This window comes from Scleropages formosus, chromosome 2 (assembly GCF_900964775.1).
Source record: "Scleropages formosus chromosome 2, fSclFor1.1, whole genome shotgun sequence".
Lineage (NCBI taxonomy): Eukaryota > Metazoa > Chordata > Actinopteri > Osteoglossiformes > Osteoglossidae > Scleropages > Scleropages formosus.
Window position 1 is genome coordinate 1,913,364 of NC_041807.1, and position 20,822 is coordinate 1,934,185.

At 45.3% G+C, this 20,822-nt stretch overlaps 2 protein-coding genes across 2 annotated transcripts; both read right to left on the reverse strand.

The window, feature by feature from the left end:
- On the reverse strand, positions 1-10,861 carry tmem240b (transmembrane protein 240b). Its single transcript, XM_018733010.2, has 4 exons — positions 9,803-10,861; positions 9,425-9,531; positions 4,911-5,119; positions 1-1,837 (listed from the first exon to the last, which is right to left on the reverse strand). Exons 1-4 carry the CDS (start codon positions 9,857-9,859, stop codon positions 1,683-1,685), a joined length of 528 nt encoding a protein of 175 aa, XP_018588526.1. The 5' UTR covers positions 9,860-10,861; the 3' UTR covers positions 1-1,682.
- A 1,165-nt stretch (positions 10,862-12,026) lies between these two features.
- Positions 12,027-19,385, reverse strand: ssu72 (SSU72 homolog, RNA polymerase II CTD phosphatase). Its single transcript, XM_018732998.1, has 5 exons — positions 19,136-19,385; positions 17,964-18,107; positions 14,010-14,149; positions 13,305-13,423; positions 12,027-13,159 (listed from the first exon to the last, which is right to left on the reverse strand). Exons 1-5 carry the CDS (start codon positions 19,213-19,215, stop codon positions 13,058-13,060), a joined length of 585 nt encoding a protein of 194 aa, XP_018588514.1. The 5' UTR covers positions 19,216-19,385; the 3' UTR covers positions 12,027-13,057.
- Between the last annotated feature and the right edge of the window lie 1,437 nt (positions 19,386-20,822).

Genomic DNA, 20,822 nt, shown 5'->3' on the forward strand with positions numbered 1-20,822 from the left:
AACTACAGTTTGTACGTAAGTCGGATGTTCGTAACCTGGGGACTGCCCGTACTTTTCAGTATTTTGTAGAACCCCTTTATGCACATGCTTGGTGCTAAAGATCCATACAATCAAACACTAAACCCGCTGTTGTACTTCAGTGGCACTTTTAATAAAACACAGACATGTCATCTACACAACAGCAATGTCTGGACTGGGTGTGAGGTCTGGGGAGGGCTGGAAGTTGGAGCGAAAAAAAGGACGGGGTCTGAACAAGTGGGAGGGGACTGGCCGGAGCTAACCCACATCAGATCCACCCCACTTCGCTTGGGGACACAAACGCCTACAGGTCCGCTGGGGCCGGGAGCTGCTCAGTCGCATAGCCTCCGAGTCACACACGCAGATGCTAGTCATGCACAAACACTCAGTCAAGCCCATACATTGTAATCAAATATCTGTTAAAAATGGAATCATGTCAAATAGTCCTATCAACCATATCAAGTTCATGGTTGAAATGTTCGTATAATTTTTTTTCCAAAAATAATTATTCAATTAATGAGCTGGTATTCCCTGAAAAAAAGGATTTTTCTGAATCTCAGTAGGGCTTTTTTCGTTTGTGTTTGTTTGGTGGTTCACCAGTAGGGGCAGACACCGAGGCAGACGAAATGGACAAAGAAGGAAGACCAGTTAAAAAAAAAAAAAAAAAAAAGACACCCACGTCCTTCATTTTTCGCTCTTGTGCCTTTCATCTCGGAGAGAAGAGGGTGACGTTGCTTCTCATGCCTGGCGCCTTCATGCCTGAACCCACACACACAGGGCTGCAGTGTCTTCTCTGTCCTGCCTTAGACCATTCTAACCAAACAAGCGTCACAATAGTGGAAGGGCACAGTTTTCCAGGAAGACCATGGACACTGGTTGCTTTGAACAGGGAGCTTTGGAAAGGAGCACCAGGTACCTATGCATTCTCACCACCCCCCAGGATCCTCTTTCCTCACCACAGAACTCCTGATGCGTCTTATTTCGCACTGAGTGTAGACCACTGGCACAGTGTAGAAAATCTTCCTTTCCTCTTTCCCATTTGACGTGGAATAATGAAAGAGACCTGCCCTAGTTTTAAAGTAAATGACAGCAAATAATTTTCTATAATACGGCATTCACACCTGTTCTCATCTGTGTCCTCTACTTTCTGCTCCCCTTCCCATTTCTTCTACCTTATTCCTCTCCCCACCTCAGTCCTGTTTCACCCACACCAAAGATTACTTGTTTTAAAATCATCTAAGATCCTATTTACATAATCAGCAATTGCTATCATCAGAAAAAAAATCCTAGGACTCAGTAAATTTACTGCCCAGAGTCCAACCACTCCTTGTGCTTGCCCTGAAAATGACCCCCCTACCCTTACTTCCCCCCGAAACTTCTCTTCTTCAGCCTAGCGCTGTGCCACCCTGTCAGGTTCCAATGCGAGACACCAGAAATGTATCCATGCACACAAACCCCCCTCACAAATGCAGCATCACCTAGCAAAATAAGTGATCTCAGAGTCTAGAATTACCTAAAGTTTCCTTCCTTTATCAAAGGGCAGTCGAGATGGATAGTTGTTGGACTGTGTCTGAGCTTGTGTTTCCAGAGTCTCCAAGGCAGCAGCCTGGATGGGACAGTAGGGGACAGATGGGACAGTCTGAGGGCAGCAGCTCTACAGAGTCTCAGAGGTGACGAGGGCTGGGGTGTCCGTTGTGGTAGAGCTTCTGCTTGATGTGCACCATGTTTCCACTGGAGTCTTCGAGCTGACGCAAGTGCGCACGTCTGCGCAGGTCCCGCAGGTTACAGAACCTTGGAAGCCACGACCAGGAAGGGGTATCTGAATGAGACCAAGGGTTAGAGTTAGGTTAAGGTAAATCCTACAGTTCACATCTCCTTCCTCCCTTCTTATCTCTGTACCGTCATACTCTGAATCTCCACCCTTCTGTCTGTCCTGTCCCACACCCCCTTGCTTCAGTCATACGCCATCCATCTCTCTACACATCCAGCTGATACCAGTATCCCTCAGAGCATTGAGCCTCTTTATATAACTGCTGTGGCAACAGTGTGTGTGTGTGTGTGTGTGTGTGTGTGTGTGTGTGTGTGTGTGTGTGTGTGTGTGCGTGCGTGTGTGTGCGTGTGTGTGCATGAGACTGTCCTACATTCGTGGCCCCCATTCTGGTGCTCTCCTTTTTCAGCCCTCATCACGTCATTCCCCAGTTCCCAGTACTGTATTTTCATGTCCTGCTTCTTTGCCCAAAATTATGGGGAAAGTCTGAACTGGTGAGCTGAAGGATGGACATTTCTACTCAATGAACAGCAGCAGAAAGGGGGAGCTGACAGCCTTGGTTTCAAGAGTGGGGAGAATATTTCTAATTGAGAATGGAAATGCAGAACTGCAGAAGTGATTTGAAGGGTAAGGACAGGCTGGAAAGAGATTCAACAAAAGAAGAAAGAGGAGAGGAGATACAAAGCAGGGAGGACACGGCTGACATACCAATATGGGCTAATTTGAATTGGAGAGGTGACACTAGATTTGATTAAATTGTACTCTAATGGGTGATGTGGGCTTGTCTTAATTTGTCTGTAGTGATTAGAAAAGAAGAGGACCTTTGCTAATCATAGATTTAAAAAGGAGAGGGAAAAAAACCTAAAATATATGAACACATGGCATTACTGTATTGCTCTGTATTTTTGAGATACACTATAGTCCCCTGCTGTTGGAAAGGTCAACATATTACCAAATCAGGGTCAGATCTGCTGAGAATACTTCATATAAATAGTAGTAACATTTATTTAATCAGTGACCACTTTACTCCTTGCCCTTCATACCATTCTCTCTGTAACTCTCCAACTTCCTCCCGTCGCATCAAACTGCCACCTCTCATCATCTCCCTCCAGGTCTCCAAAGTTCAGTGGTCTGTGAAACCAGATCTACACCCCGAAACAGATTAAAGCTTCACTGAGTTTTCATTGTCCTGCATGCATGCTCTAGTGATTTACAGATCGGACCATCACAGGCACCTGACTCTTCATTTTGCCCTCTTCTTCTCCTACCTTACTTTAACAATCTAATCGCAACTCAGAGCCTCCTGAGATCAGTACCCATGTTACACAAAAACTCAACCAGGTTGTGTGTTGCTGAACAGAAGCCCTGTCTTGGTCCGACTCGGATTTGATACTGTAAGTATTAAATAGCAAGGGCTCACTACTCTTCATCTACTCACAGCTGTGTCCTTCCAGCAAAAAGACAGAATGTCTTAAAAAGACCCTGTAATGCAGCAACCTACCATTCCTCTCTTTCTCTGATAGAGAAGATGCAGCCTGTCATTAACACAGGGAATATGAATAGAAACAGAGAAATCCTTCACCGAAGTTGTGAAATTCAGATAGGATGAAATGAGCTCCAAATACAAGCAGAGGTAGATGCAAGTCAGAATATACTTCCCACCACCATACCAGTATATGGATCACAGTCTTCTAACAGTGCACCCTCTCCTCTTCACTGATCAGCCACACCATTAAGACCACCTGCCTAATATTGTGTAGGTCCCCCTCGTGCCATCAAAACAGCTCTGACCCGTCAAGGCATAGATTCCACAAGACCTCTGAAGATGTCCTGTGGTATCTGGCATGAAGACATTAGCAGAAGATCCTTTAAGTCTTATAAGTTGCAAGGTGGGGCCTCCATAGATCGGACTTGTTTTTCCAGCACATCCTACAGATGCTCGATCGGATTGTGATCTGGGGAATTTGGAGGCCAAGTCAAAACCTTGAACTCTTTGTCATGTTCCTCAAACCATTCCTGAACAATTTTTGCAGTGTGGCAGGGTGCATTAACCTGCTGAAAGAGACCACTGCCATCAGGGAATACCGTCGCCATGAAGGGGTGTATGTGGCTTGTAACAATCTTTGGGGAGGTGGTATGTGTCAAAGTAACATCCACATGAATGCCAGGATCCAGGATTTCCCAGCAGAACATTGGGCAGAGCACCATACTGCCGCTGTCGGCTTGCCTTTTTCTCATAGTGCATCCTGCTGCCATCTAGTCCCCAGGTAATGACGCACACGCACTCAGCCATCCACATGATCTAAAAGAAAATGTGATTCATCAGACCAGGCCACTTTCTTCCATTGCTCCATGGTCCAGTTGTGATGCTCACATGCCCATTGTAGGCGCTTTTGGTAGTTGACAGGGGTCAGCACGCGTACTCTGAGTGGTCTGCGGCTACACAGCCCCATACGCAACAAGCTGCGATGCACTGTGTGTTCTGACACCTTTCTATCATGGTCAGCATTAATGTTTTCAGCAATTTTTGCTACAGTATCTCTTCGGTGGGATTAGACCAGACGGGCTAGCCTTTGCTCCCCACGAGCCTCGGGCACCAATGACCATGTCGGCAGTTCACCGGTTGTCCTTCCTTGGACCACTTTTGGTAGGTACTAACCACTGCATACCGGGAACACCACACAAGACCTTCCATTTTGGAGACCCAGTCGCCTGGTCATCGCGATTTGATCCTTGTCAAAATCTCTCAGATCCTTACACCTACCCATTTTTCCTGCTTCCAACACATGAAATTCAAGAATTGACTGTTCACTTGCTGCCTAATATACAGTATCCCACCCCTTGATAGGTTCCATTCTAACAAGATAATAAATGATTCACTTCACCTGTCAGTGGTTTTAATGTTGTGGCAGATCGGTGTATGCCCAAACTATACACCTAAAATATTTGAGTGCAGCCTTATTGTCAGCCATGGTCAGCATATGGAGTTCTTTTAGCATGCATGCACTATGCACCACAGTCAGTGTACAGAGCCAGATAAATCTAAACGTGCCCACGCCATTCATCGCAATCAAAACATAGAGATCAACCTTATGAATACGGCAATCTTCTCCATTATACTCACCATACTGGCGGCTGCTCCTCCAGGCCCTCACGGCACAGTGCAATGCCCCGTCAAGCCACAGCAGCAGCCAACTGATACAGAAGCCTAACAGAAGCCCCAACATCAGGTCCATTTCCTGCTTGGTTACACTGTCACTCACAAAGTAGTTCTCAGAAGAGTCCACCAGAGATTGGTCCCCATCGTATGGGATCACATAGTGAACATGATGCCTGGAAGAAACAAAAAGCATAAGGGGGATGTAGAGAAAGGGAAAACAACAGACCCAGAGGAAAAAAAACAGGTGACGAGAAGTTCAGGAAAAAGAACAACAATGCAACTATTCAGTAAGAGAAAAAAGGAGAAAGTGGAGACAAAAAAATCAGACAAGGGAAACAATTCTACATGTCAGTTTCACATCCACTTAATAGAAAATATAAAGTGCACCTACGTCGATTGAATAGACACCCCGTTTGTTCGAGACAGTGCAGAACAAAAAGTGTGACTGGGGAAACAAAGAGAAGAAGAATGCCATCGAGGTACAGCATGTCACTCAACCTGGCTGCTTCCAGAGCACTGATGCATAGCTCACATTGAGTTAGCAAACCCTGAACGTTTACACATTTTCCTCCTCTCCTTTATCGTGTTGCTAGGTTATTGTGTTGCTAGGATTCTTTATCGTGCTGCACCATGGTCAGATTTTTTTTTTTTTTTTGTCAGCTGGTTTGGAAGTATTGGTATGTACAGGATGGCAGTTTGTTCTGAGTTGGGAACACAGCTGGAGCCAGGGGGTGGGATGGAAGTGAATCTCGAACAGCTGAGCTCTTTTCCTCATGGGAAGAACAGAGGGGGGGGGGGGGGGGGGGGGGGGGGCGTCCAACCTGTCTGTATAGCAGCGTTGAGAAGCAAGACATTGCTGACAACTCCGGATAATGGCTGAGAAGACAAAGACAGGGATGAATAAGTGTGTGTAGAGGGAGACCGAGAGAGCTCGAAGAAGAGCAGACAATTAGAGTGAGCCGTTTCTTCTGGAACCCCTAGAGACCCAGCTGTGTAGTGAACCTAAGTTATTGGTTCCCTCTTCCTTTCCTACACTCCCACCACTGCAGTCTTCTGCTCTTTCAGAAAAACTGCCTCTCACACACAAGCTGGTATATTCAAGGCTCTGGCAATATGTAAATTCAAGCAAGGATCGATCTAAAAAGTGGAAATTAGACAAGATGAAATGGAAAAATGCCAGGAACTTTTGGACAGGTATTTTCATGAATAAACTGAGCTACTTAATGAATTTGGTCAGAGTAATTAGCAAATATTGAAGCTGTGATCACCAAACTAATTCCTACTGTGACTGGTATGGTGGTATGGGAGGGCTGAAGCATGGAGCATGGACTCGGTGGAAACAGGAGCTGAAGTATAAAGTCTTTTAGGAAGAATGCAAGCAAGCACAGTCTCAGGGTATCGTGTTCTGAATCCAGGCAGTCTATGACGTCCTAAAAAGTCCATCTAACCTAAGAGTGTATTTTCCATCATACTCATCATGTCCAAGGAGAGGGACACTGGAGCACTTCTTCAAAAGCTTTACAAGAGTGTTAAGTGAGGGCAACTATTGTTGGCATCATGACCAGGGGCTCAAGCCTTTGACAGAGTCCATTGGTGTGGAGATGGGACACAGCAGGACCTGCCAGCCAGCAAGGTAGCCTATAGTGTCTGTCAGGGAAGGTGGTACGGAATCAGTACCAAACACCTGTTCTTCAGTCTCAGTGACGGCAGGAGACTGGCAGTTGACAAGTAACTTAGGATGGCACTTAGCTTTCCAGTCAACATCACAGAGATGTCTGACTGACTGCTGGACATTGTCCTGCTGTCTAAAGCTTCTGGACAAGGCATCGTATTGGAACTTCTCATGGGAAAAACACATAGAAGAGGCCAATGAGAATAAGAAGATTAAGTTTGAGGGACTGGTGGAGCCGTGCCGCTCAGAAGGCTGGAGGGCAAGGTGTGTGCATTGGCGCAGGTTGCAAGGTCTTTGTAGGAACGTGGCTGTGTAGGGTCTACGGTGTGTTGGGTATCACAGGTGGTCAGAAGGGAAACAACATCAAAGCTGTAACTAAGGCTGCAGAGAAAGAGGGCATGTGGATGCCTGTGGATCAAGAGAGGTGAGTCATGGGTTGAAGGAAGCACTATGTGGACACAAGCAAGGGTCTGATCAACCTTGGATGAGGGTGTGTAATGGTGAAAAATGTGAACCTCCCAGTGACCCAAGGGTACATCACAGATGACTTGCCCAGGTACATTGCAAGATGTGTATAACAAAAAGAAAATTACAACCCTGTGATGGACTTGTGTCCGTTCCAGGGTGTAACCCCCCTCTCAGCCTTGTGACCAGTGCTTCTGAGATAGGTTCTGGTTCACTGCAACCCTGCTCAAGACAAGTGGTTGGATAAATTTTACTTTTTTAAAAAGCTTACGCAGGGGTGTGGTGGCACGGTGGCACAGTGGCACAGTGGGTTGGACCAGGTCCTGCTCTCCGGTGGGTCTGAGGTTTGAGTCCCACTTGGGGTGCCTTGCGACGGACTGGCGTCCCGTCCTGGGTGTGTCCCCTCCCCCTCCGGCCTTACGCCCTGTGTTGCCGGATAGGCTCCAGTTCCCCGTGACAAGCGGTTCAGAAAATGTGTGTGTGTAAAAAGCATACACCAAAAAGATTTTTATGAATAGGGCATTAAAATAAGTAGAAGCAAAAGGCACAAGGCAGTACCAACTCCTCTGTAAAACTCTTGATTTTATAATACTCCAGATTGAGTACTTTTTCTCATTAGATCAAGGGTAGTCAACCCCGGTACTCAAAAGCTGCAGTCGGTTGCAACCTACCGCAGCAAAGTCAGACAAATACTAGAGAATTTTTAACACAACAATTATTTAAACTCAACCTGGTCCCAATATAATACTTAAAGCGTAGGTACGGTGAGACAATTTCAGCGGGCTTGGCCGGGTCCCACTGTGTGGCGAGCCTGGGGTTCGAGTTCTGCTTGGGGTGCCTTGAGGCAGACTGTCGTCCCATCCGGGGTGTATCCTCTCCCCTTCCAGCCTTGCGCTCTGTACTACCGGGTTAGGCTCCAGTGCGCCGCGACCCCATTCTGGATAAGTGGTTTCGGACAGCGTGTGTGTATTTGTCCACACAAAATAGGCAGTGGATAAGTGTCATTTTAAGTTTTGCAAAGCCAAAGGCCAAGTTATGTCTTATGGAAAGGGAATCCTCATTCTAAACACAATGGAAGGGAATATGAGATTAACATTTTATGACAATGTCTGCAAATGGACCACAATATCTGCCTTGAACACATGTATAGATGAAAACAAACATTCAAAGAGCTTTTTTAGTTTGAATTCGATATACATTTTACATTACATTATAAATCAGCTTTGGCCCAAAGTGGATTACACATGTTCTGGTTTTACCCAGGTAATATAGCTGTATACTAACAGAGGCAATTATATTTCCCAAGAGAGCAAGAACAGATTTCCCCTGGGATCTGAACAAGCAATCTTTTTTAAGTCCATTGCCTTAACCACTAAACCACATGACTACGCATATGTCCAGTAATTCCAGTGACACAGATCTTTTTGCTGGTTGTCTCTAAATTCACAGTTCAACTGTAAATGTGTTCTTTCTGAACCTGCCAGCGCATATGTAAAATTTACCATGCTGCGCAGGTTTGTTTAAGGATGTTAACATCGTCCATGCAATGGTCAGACCTATCAGAGAGGGAGACTAACACACACACACACACACACACACACACACACACACAAATCCTTTCATTGAGAGAAAAAAAAATTCTGCTATGAAATTCTCAGTGTGGCCTTTTTACTGTAAAATACTTCAATCCAGGAACTCCTCACCATGAGCCAGACTTGTTCTGGAGTCCCTTCTGTACATCTCAAAAGGTCCACATATAGAATATTGCACAAATTTTCTTTAAAAAAAAAATTACGTTCTCCTCTAACTCTCCTACCCCCCGCCCCACACACACACACACACACGTAACGGGATCTGATGGGAACGAACGCACTGGCATGGAGTGATGCTCCACCAAGAGGAATTTAGTCTCTTTCTCCAGTGCGGAGGAACGGAGCCCCAAAGCGGACGGTTTTCTGCGCTCCTGCCCGGGGTCCCTCTTCTTACCGCCTTCCCAACACACACGGCACGAGGCCTGCACACTCCCACACACAGCGGGAAACCAATAAAGACGGGGGGAGAGACACGCAACACCCAGAGCACCGACCCAACACAACACCGTGGTCGCGACCGAATTCCTAACGCGAAATACATCTAGAGCATCTGGAGCTCGGGGGCTGCGCGCGACACACGCGCGCTGCTCCTTCGCACATATAATTCATACACCGACCCGCGAGACAAACACACGCGCGCGCGCGCGCAGAGACGAAGCCGCGGCTCCCCGCGCGCTGACAGCACGCCCCGTCATTTACAATGGTATAGATTGCATGCATGCGCGCGCTTCCGCCGGGATCGTTTTTACCTCCCGCAGTTGCAGTGACAGACGCGGTCCTCCCCTCTCAGATGCGGCAGGATGTAGTTGTGAAAGCGGTCCAGAAGTGCGTTCATGTCCATCAGACACGCGATCGCCTGCAAAGGAGCAGCGGAGTGAGAAGCCGCACAACAGCGATTCCAGAGGAAATGTTCAGCTCTTCGCTCAACACCAGTAACTTGTGCATTTTTTAGGGCAGGATCTCGCAGGACCGCGAGTTCTGTGGCTCCTGTTCCTGTGTCGCCGGGTCCTGCGCTTCTCTGTGCCGCACGGTCAGAACCGTGAATGAGCGGCAGTTAAATACGACTTGGTGTCCGCGAAAGTAACGCGTGAAAATGCGGGTGGAGGGTCGGAAACGAGGCGCCTCACCATCACAACTGAAGCCCCGAGAATCATGAAGATCATCGTGGTTGTGATCATATGCATCAAAACTTCCACACAGCAGCCGTCGGACCAGGACCAAGTCTCAGGCTGAGGACCAGGTCGGGCGCAGGGCCGAGATCCGTCCTGTCAGATGCTCTTCATGGAGACCCCCGCACCACCACCACCACCACCACCACCCTTAAAGCTATATGGTGACCCCGGCGGTGGCCCCGGAGCTGCCGGCTCCACTTCTTCTTCTCCTCCGTGGCATGCAGGTTGAGGTGGCCTCTCCTCCTCCTCCTCCTCCTCCTCCTTCCTTGGTGTCCCTGTCTCCCCGACCCGAGCGATCACGGTCTCCCGGTGCCGAACCGAGATCAGCGGTACCGTGTCTGCTGATGATGGTGGCCTTTATATCCTTGAGAAGCTCGGTGGGAGAAGGTGGCCTTCGCGTCTGCGATCTCACCGCGATTATTTATTCCGTCGCTCTCCAGGAATATCGAGAACATCTCAGCAAGGGCGAAGGAGAGGGGGAGGCGCAGGGTCTGAACCCCAACCACCTTCGGCTTCGATTGCTGCCATTTAATTAACTAATTGATTGAGCGATCATCTGCGGCATCGTTGTAACAGTCGGTTCCATATAAATGTGCGCGCGCTGAATTACTCCCGCCGCGGGCGCGAGCGGCTCCGCGGACGTTACTCAGCCCTCCGCCCGCAATGGAGCGCGCAGTGCGCCTCAGATCTGTGTGCGGCGACCGCGTCCGAGCCGCGCGCTGCGCGAATGCCCGCGACTCATCTTCTTATTCTCGCCATCGTGCCCACGAGCGTCTTCCACACCGTGTCCGTGGGCTCGCCTCCCGAAGTTAGCGAAGGTCACGACGTTTTGGATGCATTGCGGTCATTTCGATTATTCCTTATTACTGAGCACAGACAGGGCTTTATCTGCAGCCTGTGTATAAGTACACGTATAAATGGCCAGTTGACGGAAAACCACGTTTTTCGACGATCGTGACCCGGTAACCGATTCTCCCCCTCCTCTCTCCCTCTCTCTCTCTCCCACCCTCGCTCCATACGCCCCCCCCCCCCCCCGACATTGCAGCGCGGATTTGTATTCTGCACCATTCCGAAGGGCTCCGGTTCACATTCACGTTCAAGCCCATCTCAATATGAGAAAGGAGCGACGGACTCGGAACCGAACGACCCGAACATGGGATGCCGAAGAACCCGCTTTACACACACTTATTTCATACGCACTACTACGTAATAAATCAGCATTACTTCAATATCCCGCCGCACACGTATTGATTCCTAAGAATGAAATTATTGGACACGTAAGAGAATGAGCACAAATGTTACGCTCTTACACGGGAAAGGTGAGGTTTGTTGACGACTGTAGCACGAGGGCGATGCCCGGGGTTCAAGCGGTATCATTCCGACAGTTCACGTGGACTAAATGAAGGACCGCGATGTCGGACTCGAACCCGCGCCCTGCAGCAGGGCCAGCAGTCTGTGCTTTGTTCATTTTATATAACGGCTTGTTATATTACATTATCCCATCGCAGCTATGGGCTCCGTTCGCCCTGGCGACTGGCTGTTCCTCGAACCCGAGACTCCACACAAGCAAGGCGGACATAACGACCGAAGTTCTGGACGGGGAACAAAAAAGAAAAGTTTGTCCGTTAAAGCTTTAATTTCAAAATGTAAATGTATAATTGTTAGGATAGCCTAGAGTTTTTCAAATGGCTTTAGCTACTATAAATATACAGCCAACTGTAGACACTGGCAGAGCCGCACAAAAACGTATTCGTCTTATGTCGGATGACTCATACGTTGCTCATTGTTCGCAACTCGGGAGTGTCCGTGTACACAGCCGCGAGAGAGAGAGAGACATGGAGACTCTAGTGCGAAACGTTCAGGGAAGTGGCACTTGAAAGAAAAATTCATGCTTCTAGCGCCACGTTTTCTCAGGAAACTTGATCGCAGCAAAAGGTTTACTTTGATTTACCTTGAAAGCGAACGCAGTCGGAATGATGCTGAAACACCCTTTCAGGGAACGTGTGAGTTGTGTGCAGAACTGCGGTCTCCAGCTCGGGACAAATCACATTTTAAACAAAATACTTTTTGTCCATGCGTTTTCACAAATTATGTTTAAAAAAAAAAAATCCAACCAATTTTCAGTTTTCCTAAAGATTTTATTTCTATGTATTTATAATATTTACAGACAAATCAGGCACTCTGGATTTTATCCTTGCATTTTTTTTCCACAAAATCTCTTTAAATTAACTGAAAAGCAGACAACCTGAGCATGAGGCAAATGAAACGAGTTGTACCCTCAACAAGTAGTAAAATAAGTGAAATCTCACACTTCCAGGCTTTATACTCTTAACTCATAGTATGTCAATTCTGACAGTGTTTGCACCACTTTTCAGCTACTGAAATCAGTTATGTGGTCACACAAATTGTAGAAAACATAAACTTTGGAAAACTGGTAGCTCTCCTTAAACAGCTATCTAAACACCATTTCAGACTGATTGCATATTGGCATAAATTCTACTCGGACCTCCAGCCTTTCGTACACCTCAGCATGTGCCTGGGGTTTTCACATTACCAGCAGAGTACATTTTCAATGTACAAGAAATACAGTTGTACACTATATCACCTTTCAAGGTGAATATACTCCTGAACTGCTACGCCATCATGTTTTAAGAAATGAAAGTCTCCTCCCCCTCCTTGCCCAACAAATTTTAAATAACCTGACCATAGATTCTCTCAGGAAGATTTTTTTTTAATCCCTCCAGGGGAAGGTTGTATGGGTCAGTGGGTTTTATGGTAAGACTGGTGAGCTCAGCATGAGGGAGGGAGACAGCAGGAGAGGGATGACCTGCTGACTAACCAGAGTGGGAAGAACAACAGAATCACCTCTGTTTGCTGAAGCTTGACTGATGGGGGAGGGGTGTGCTCCTGGGGCACAAGAGGCAAGTTGCATTTGGTCATATCTATTGATATGTCTTGGACTGAGATGCAAAACCTAAAATGCATGTGCGTGCACGTGTGCGCACACACACGCAGTTTGACATCTCCACATGGTCACTGCTTTGTGCAGAACTGTGAAAAAACTATAGGAAGTCGAAGGGGCTGTCAGAGGTTTCATCTTAAGGCAACAAAGAGTTGCGCTTGCTCACACCTTCGGTGAGGAATACGCAGATGAAACGCACAGGGCACTCCATGCATGCGGCATGATGTCACCAGGGATAATGTCCTGTGTCAGTAGAAGCAGACAGTGTGTAGAAAAGGACGACTGCTCTTTTCCTCAAACTCTTGCAGAAGCTCATCCATTTCATTCTCCATGTCATCTGTGTGCTGAATCTGAGTTGAGAAAGGACATCGCATTGTTAAGGAAGTGCAAAATAGACCTTTCACTGAAAACAAGTACTTAACTGCACATAACCCTCAGAAGCTCCCCTTAAGCGATCAAGAATACAGTGATCCATAGAAAGCCAACAGCACTCACACACTGACAAAGCTCACAAATGAGGAATGCGCCTAATGTTGCCTCTTCATGGTTGTCCTGGATGTCCACATTGATGACATGGACAGGCTGGAAGGTCTCCTGCTCCCGGGAGTTCAGGTCTAATAATAGAATAGGAAGTTCAACATTAGCAGAAGTTCCCCCTTCCATGTTGAGGATGAAAAATGTTGAAAATTAACCGTATATTCACTGTTTCTATGGTTTAAACAAAGCGGTATTGTTTTATCAAATGATGGTGACTGGGAGTTTGAGCACAATTCATATTTTTTGCCATGCTATGTCAGCTGCTGTTGTGAAAGCCTTTAAATGTGGTGCAGTCTGCTGACCTTGAGTTACCAAAACTGGCACCAGTGTACCCTCCTGTGCTGTACATACACCATCTAGCTTGGTAAAAACGTGTGAGAGAACACATCCTTGCTTCCCAGTAATGTTACGGGGAATTGTAGACACAGTGGTAAGCAGGGTCTGATGCAGAACTTGGTGTTAAAGTAAAGTAGGAACTACTTCCAACCTAAAACTAGTTAAGGGCAAGGAACATGAAAATGTGACGAATCCAAAAACAGCCAACTTTGTCAGAAAGTCACCTGTGAGTGTTGTCATAAACCTATGTTTGGAAAATATAAAACATAGTATAACGTCAAAGGAAATTAAAGGGCAATTCATTGTACCATTCATCTGATGTCTCACCCTCTAAAACTTGGTCATAGACCCTCTCTTCACAAGTGATGACCAGGTCAAACTGGTCCTTGCAGCTCTGGAAGCGTTCAGGTCGGACCTTGATACGCTTGTTGCGGTCAAGCATGTGTAGGATTCCATTCTGTGTGTATCTGAGTCACAGGGAGGTCAAAGAAAACCAGCAGAATACACAGTGCACACACAAGCCAACAGGATGCTATATAAACCACATATAAAAAAATCAATAACTGGCAGAATAAGCATAATCATGGCATTCTCCTCTACACTTACACACAAAATCCAAGTATCCAGAACATTTTTGAAACACTACAAACAGCACCCTCTAGTGATGAGCCTATATCAGGCATAAGTATGCTTTGCCTCTACAATAAAAAAAATTCCGCACAGATCTTCATTTGTACTGTAAGTAAAAAAAAAAAAAAAAAAAAAAAAAAGCATGAAAACTATATTCTTCTACATGACTGAAGAGATTTTACCAGCCTGTCCTATATCATCTTACCCACCACTAGGGTATTGTCGTCTCTGCTGCCAAAAAAATACGTACATTGGGTCCTCGTGTTACATTCTAGTTACAAATTTTCAAACGTTTCCCAATTTACTTATTTGTATTTCACTTACCTATTTCCAAAAATTTTATTGCTGAGTAAATAAGTTTCCACAAACATCGGTAGGCAGCAAAAAGCCCCCAGAGGAGGGATGTAGGAATAGGAATTCAACTAGCTTTACACTTGAGATGCAGAAACTTTGTGATTAGGTTAACTTTAAATGACTAAATGCAACAAATATTTTAATGCAAGTGAAAATTTTTAGAAGTCTCACAGCATACTACAGCTATATCGAAGACTTTTTACAAACTATGCAGTGGAAAAACTCGATGTTGCTATTTTTTGTTGTATAGATAATAGAACAAAAAGGGACCAAGTGCTGATAAAAACTGCATGTTTGTGATGAATTTGTTGCTAGTTTCTTGTGTCCTGTCACCAATGATGGGGTCAATATTGAAGGCCAAACACTAAAAAAAAAAAAAAAAAATTTTATTATCCATTACAAGTCTGTCTCTACTCCATTCTTCCATTGTCCTATTGTACCTGATATGCACAAGGAACATGGCACTGCCTCACACAAACCAGAAGACACCTAATCGGTAGGTGTGAAGATTACTTATTTTTGGTCATGTTAAGGTACACTTTTAATGTAGTTTCTAGTCTAACAGTATTGAGACAATTGCCATCTCATCTGCAATTTAATCTTATTTCACTGCAGACCACATGTAAGAACCTCACAACTTTGCCTAATATTTTAGTGGATTCTTTTATACGAAATCAGACAATGACTGTTACACAGCACCTAGTTGACCGCTTTTGTCCAAGGTCAATTACAAAGCTACATTCTGCACACTGCCTACAATTATTCACCCACATACAGTGCAATGTTAACACACTCGCATATACATTCACACAACATAGCACAATTTTGTGCCACCAATTTAGCTGAGATTTCCTGTTACATTGGCAGGAAATGTGAATCTGGAGAAAGCCCACACAAACACAGGAATAATATACAAACTTCACAGAGACTGAGCAGGATTCAAACCCACGCCAAAATGCGCAGCTCAGGTGCTGAGGCATCAGTACTACAGAGTGCTGCCCCTCATTACTACACTCAGGGACAGAGGCCAGATGCTGTCCTACCAGAATGCAGGTTCTGAACACGATTCACTATGTGCCAGTGTCTCAATTCCTCCGGTCTATCACTGTCTGCCCACCCAACCAGTCTCTGAGTCAGACTCCAGCCTACCCACCTCCAGATACAACTCCTTCCTCACAAGTGTCAGAAGAAAGATGCAAGGAGAACAACAAACATCTGGGGAAAGAAAGGCTGTGTAGGTTGGTGGTTTCAGCTGAAACAGACTGGGGAAGAGGGGTAAAGAAACTGGTGGGAGTAGAAAGATCCTGCCCATTACTGTACAGAAGCCACCCACCAGTCTCACCCACTTAAGTCATCACAGCTACTGTACTCTTCCTGAATAACTTGAACAGAGGCTCACCTAACTCCACAGGAATTTACCCTCACATTCACCTGTGACGGGAATCAATTAAAATTTCTCACATTTTAATAAGACATGACAGCTAACACACGAATTCGCTGCATTGCCTTAGAGTAACAGTCCTACCCCACCGGGTGTGCTGAATTTTACTTTGGCCGTAACTTCAAACGCTTTTCTTAAGACTACAATTTAAAACTGGCATTGAGTGTCAATCACTATTTGTCCACGCTCAACTACTAAGTGAAGAACACTTTCAGTGATTTATTAAAGCCGCTGCCGGTCAAAACATCGGGATATTACATCTTACAAGCTCACCTTTATTTTAGAAATAATTTGAATTTGTATATACAAGTATCCCTCACCTTACAACATATGCAACATGACAACCCGTACATATGACAGCTGTCCCATTATTACGTTGAGTTGATGTTTGGCGATATTAAACAGTGACTGCTACATCTGCCGTACATCAGCTGGTCATGCTGTCGCAAGACAACTTTATTTCTTACTGTCTACCAGCAAATGCAATTACAAAAATATTTACAGAACACTGTCTGATTCTAGTTTATTTGAAAAACAAGCCACCTTATCAGGCAGCCAGCTTGTTTTGCTACAGCTGTCAACACTATCAGTGACAAAAATTGTCCAACCCTACTTTTGTCTCACAGAGTTTAGTTTTACTGCCAAAATAGTTAATTTTTAGTTAAGTACAGACACTCCTTGACTTGCGCAAATAGACCATTCCTCCACTCCCTATGCAAGTCAAAAGTTACTTATGTCAGATTCACCCCCCCCCCCCCCCCCCATTCAAGATAACCTAGCTAGGCATGTTGCAAACACAGGTATATAATAAATAAAAAAAAAAAAAAAAACACACAATTCTCTAGTAAATGTCAGACATATTAGATGTCTGTCATTGTTCTTTTCATGCTAGCTATTCCTTTATGTGCTCCTTTATAAATGCATCATCCTTCACTTTCGAATTCAGTCAATATGACTAAACCTTGTTCCCATGCTATATATGATAATCTTCATCCACCTTCATATTTCCTTATTTTCAATTTCATCTCCAAATTGATCGCAGTACGCTTGCGAGATGGTCCTCGTTTTCCTTCAAGTGCATGTTTACCACCAGGAATTGCAAATAATGAAATGGGTAAAAAATGAGGGAAAGGCACTACACTAAGAGATGCGTTCACAGCCCAAAACATGCGGGAACTAGGAAGATGTAGCTTCCTCCTTTGTCTGGCTACGCTGACTTGCGCTTAATGTATTTCAAATGTTTTGCGTATGTGTATGCCGGGAATTTACGTAACTCCGAAGTCAAATCTATTTAAGTAGAGAGATGTCTGTATAATAAATAACCCAATCTAAGATATCAAAATGCTGTTCAAAAACAGCTAAGTGGTAGGAAAAAGATCTGAATACTAAATTTCGGAGCTCAACTACTTCGTCCAAAAAAAAAAAAAATCTGGTGAAAACACCAGACAGATTTCTTGAACTGTTATCCCACTCCCACCCTGTCTTGCCATAGTACAGGACACACCTAGATGGCACTGATCTACTCTTACATTGAAGTACCTCCGGTCAACGACGCAGCATCTTCAGACTTTTCAAACAAAACATGCAGTTTTTTCCCTGATGAGCACAGAAATACAGGGGAAGATATCAATGTCCCTATTTCATCCTGAACCTTTCAGAAAATAGTGCTTAAACACAAAGGTACATGAATGCAGCTGACATAATTGTGGTGAGGTACAGAGAAGGACAAAGAAAAATAAGGCTTCTTCTCATTTAGTTTCTTTGTGTCCTTTCTCCACACTCTGTTCACCTTTGTCTCTCCAAAACATACAAAAAGACTGCACTAAAACAAAAGTGTTTGGTGGTGCGTGGGATACAGTTCCTTGTCCTTGCGGACCAAGTCGTTGTACATCTGCTCATAAGTGGTTTTGAAGTCATACACGTTGGGCTTGTCTGGCGCCGGACCTGGCAGCTTCACGTGGGTCCCTGTCCCAAACGACCGCACCTCAAAACCTCGCTTGCTGCGAAAATAATAAGCGATAAGGTGAGAAGACAAAGTCAGCAGTATGTAATGAGTAAAAGCAAACAGGAAGTGCAAAATGGGGCCATATGCCACAGACAAAGGACTAGAAAAATTGCTGCATTTTCATTTTCTTAATTCACTTTGAAGGTACGAAGTTGGAATTAATTTAAAAAGAGAATTCTGGAAAAAAGCCAAATGTCAACAGCCCACTCCCAACTCTCAGCTGGTGAGCAAAATTTCTTAATGAACATGTGAAGTACAAAAAAAAAAAAAAAAGGGTGTCAGGCATTTTCCACAGACCCTTTTAAAGTGTTAACTTCACTTTTAAGATTGGTGCAAAAGTAATCTGCAATTTTAGTGGCTTGTCTTCCCCCCCCCTTTTAAAACAAGGGGTAAAACAACGTCCAGGCAGCCGTCTATCTTCGTACAAGCCGAAATGATGAAAGAAATTAAGTCAGATGTTTACGAAAGCGCCACAAAGAATCGTCTGGAGAAAAACCGATCTTCTCACCGCTGCTTTAGCTACTTGGACGTAGAGGCACAAACGTGAACATCCCTCCAGCCACCATGTCCCTCACGACATGACCTCAACCTCGCTACCTATGTTTGTTTGTGGTCTGCTGTCAATTAATTTGAGCAATCTGTGTATTTTAGGTCAACTTTACTGATCAAGAATCGTATTTCAGCTGGTTGAAGGGCGGCTGGTTTTCAGGAAACGCCGGTCTCCTGTAATACTCAGCTGAGCGGAAGTAACCTAAATGTTCGCTAACAGACCGCATAAAAGTCTTGTTTAGAGGATTGTCGGTTTTATTAGGTCGGATTTATGTAGGTATCTTGTATAATACAATTATTTTGCGTAACCGGCGTATTTGCGCGACGAACAGTTTTGATTTCAGCGGCAGTGATGGCGAAACTGAAGGGTCCGATTGAAGAAGCTCCGTATGCCGCGGCCTTCCTGCTCTCTTCTGTTGCTTCCGCGGCTTTTCCATTGTGTTTTGTTGCGTACAGCCTTCTGTCCCGCGTTACCTGAGGATGCTGTGCGCTTCCATGCTGCGGTTCTGGTTACTCGAACACACGACCGCAACACGCAGCGGGTGGCTCGGCATTGCGCCCTTCTCTCGACTCGCTAACAACCGACAAGCTGAAAAGCCTGAAGGACAATGAAACCAGCAAGAACGCCAGCAAATATAAAACTATGTATCCCTTCGCTGGTTAAACTTAACGTTCAAAATTTAACGTCAGAACGCAACCAACATCTTCCCCTTCCGAACGCCAAAAGAATAGGAAGTAAAATGGCGGCTCTAACGCGGAGAAGGTAGGTCATTAAAATGGGTAGGGCTTCATACAAGATAGACACTGCAGGAGACCAATGAACATGAGCCACCGCCACGCACGGCCAAATAGCCAAAGAGACTTCAAGAGCGGTAATGCCATAAAACACCAATTAGAGCGAAGAGCACCTGTTGCGTCACCAGAAACCAGAGGCTTCGTAAAAACATGGGCACCGCCACACACACACACACACACACATTTTCAGAACCGCTTGTCCCGTACGGGGTCACGGGGAACCGGAGCCTACCCGGCAACACAGGGCGTAAGGCCGGAGGGGGAAGGGGACACACCCAGGACGGGACGCCAGTCCATCACAAGGCACCCCAAGCGGGACTCGAACCCCAGACCCACCGGAGAGCAGGACTGCGGTCCAACCCACTGCGCCACCGCACCCCCCAGTTACCAATAAAACGATCTTCCGTTTAAGTGCAACGAACCAATCATCACTTACCATGTTCTGCTTTCAGTGCGGCTTTCTGTATTCACGCAAAATGCTAACTCGTCATCGTAAATGTACTGTAGAAGATATATGTAAAACTCGTGAAAATCAGTATGTAAACGTATTAAATATTAAAAACACAGTTAAGTGGCATGCTTAGGTTACAAATTGTCACCTGGAAAAATTCGTCAGTGTTTACTTCTCTCGCTGTTTTGGGCCAGCTAATTTCCGTTGTGAGGAACACAAATGATCACTGACATAAGCGAAGTTGTGGTAAAAATGCCCGTGAGACCCTCAAGAGGATATTAATTGTATTGCAGCTTTCAGTCCTTTAATTCGGATCAGAATCAGAATCCGATTTATTTGGCCAACTATGCATTCACCCAGAAAATTTGGCTTCGGTTCCAATGGCTCATATTGTAGTAGAGTTGACAAAAAAGCACTATATATTGTAACGACCCGCGTTAGCGTTTTAGGCGGGCAACCTGTCTGTGTAAATAGTTGCATTATGGGGGAAAATGCAGACTCTAAGTCTGCAACCACTGGGAGCACTTCTGGGGAAAATGATGGGGTGAGTGTGTTTAGGAGTTTGTTATGTAGAAGGAGATACTGGGTGTTAAGTAGGCTGGCTGGAACTACAAGTCCTGGACGAAGTGGGGGTTTTCAGACCAAAAGGTTTAATTTTCTTGAGTGCTGGTGTTCAAATAAATTGTTTGAGACAAATGCTGCCTCTGTGTCCTTCTTTGCTCTAGCCAAGCCCACAGTGCTGTGCATTACAATATGTATACACACATCTAAACATACATACAGGCATTCATTTTTGGGGGGTAGGAATGGGAAAGAAACTGTCTTTATATTTGGTTGTTTCCGCGCACAGTGATATGTAGCGTCTGCCGGATGGAAGAAGTTCAAAAAAAGCTGTGGTGCGGGTGAGAGGGGTTT

What these genes read in the sequence shown, in the direction of transcription:
- tmem240b (XM_018733010.2), bottom strand. Translation starts at nt 9,859, where the DNA reads ATGCATATGATCACAACCACGATGATCTTCATGATTCTCGGGGCTTCA. An exon ending in TGTCACTGCAACTGCGGGAG is followed by an intron (nt 5,120 to 9,424) that starts GTAAAAACGATC and finishes TGTTTCTTCCAG; the next exon opens with GCATCATGTTCACTATGTGA. An exon ending in GAGGAGCAGCCGCCAGTATG is followed by an intron (nt 1,838 to 4,910) that starts GTGAGTATAATG and finishes GGTCTCATTCAG; the next exon opens with ATACCCCTTCCTGGTCGTGG.
- ssu72 (XM_018732998.1), bottom strand. Translation starts at nt 19,215, where the DNA reads ATGCCGAGCCACCCGCTGCGTGTTGCGGTCGTGTGTTCGAGTAACCAG. An exon ending in GAAGCGCACAGCATCCTCAG is followed by an intron (nt 18,108 to 19,135) that starts GTAACGCGGGAC and finishes TTATTTTCGCAG; the next exon opens with CAAGCGAGGTTTTGAGGTGC. An exon ending in TTTGTGAGCTTTGTCAGTGT is followed by an intron (nt 13,160 to 13,304) that starts GTGAGTGCTGTT and finishes TTCTCAACTCAG; the next exon opens with ATTCAGCACACAGATGACAT.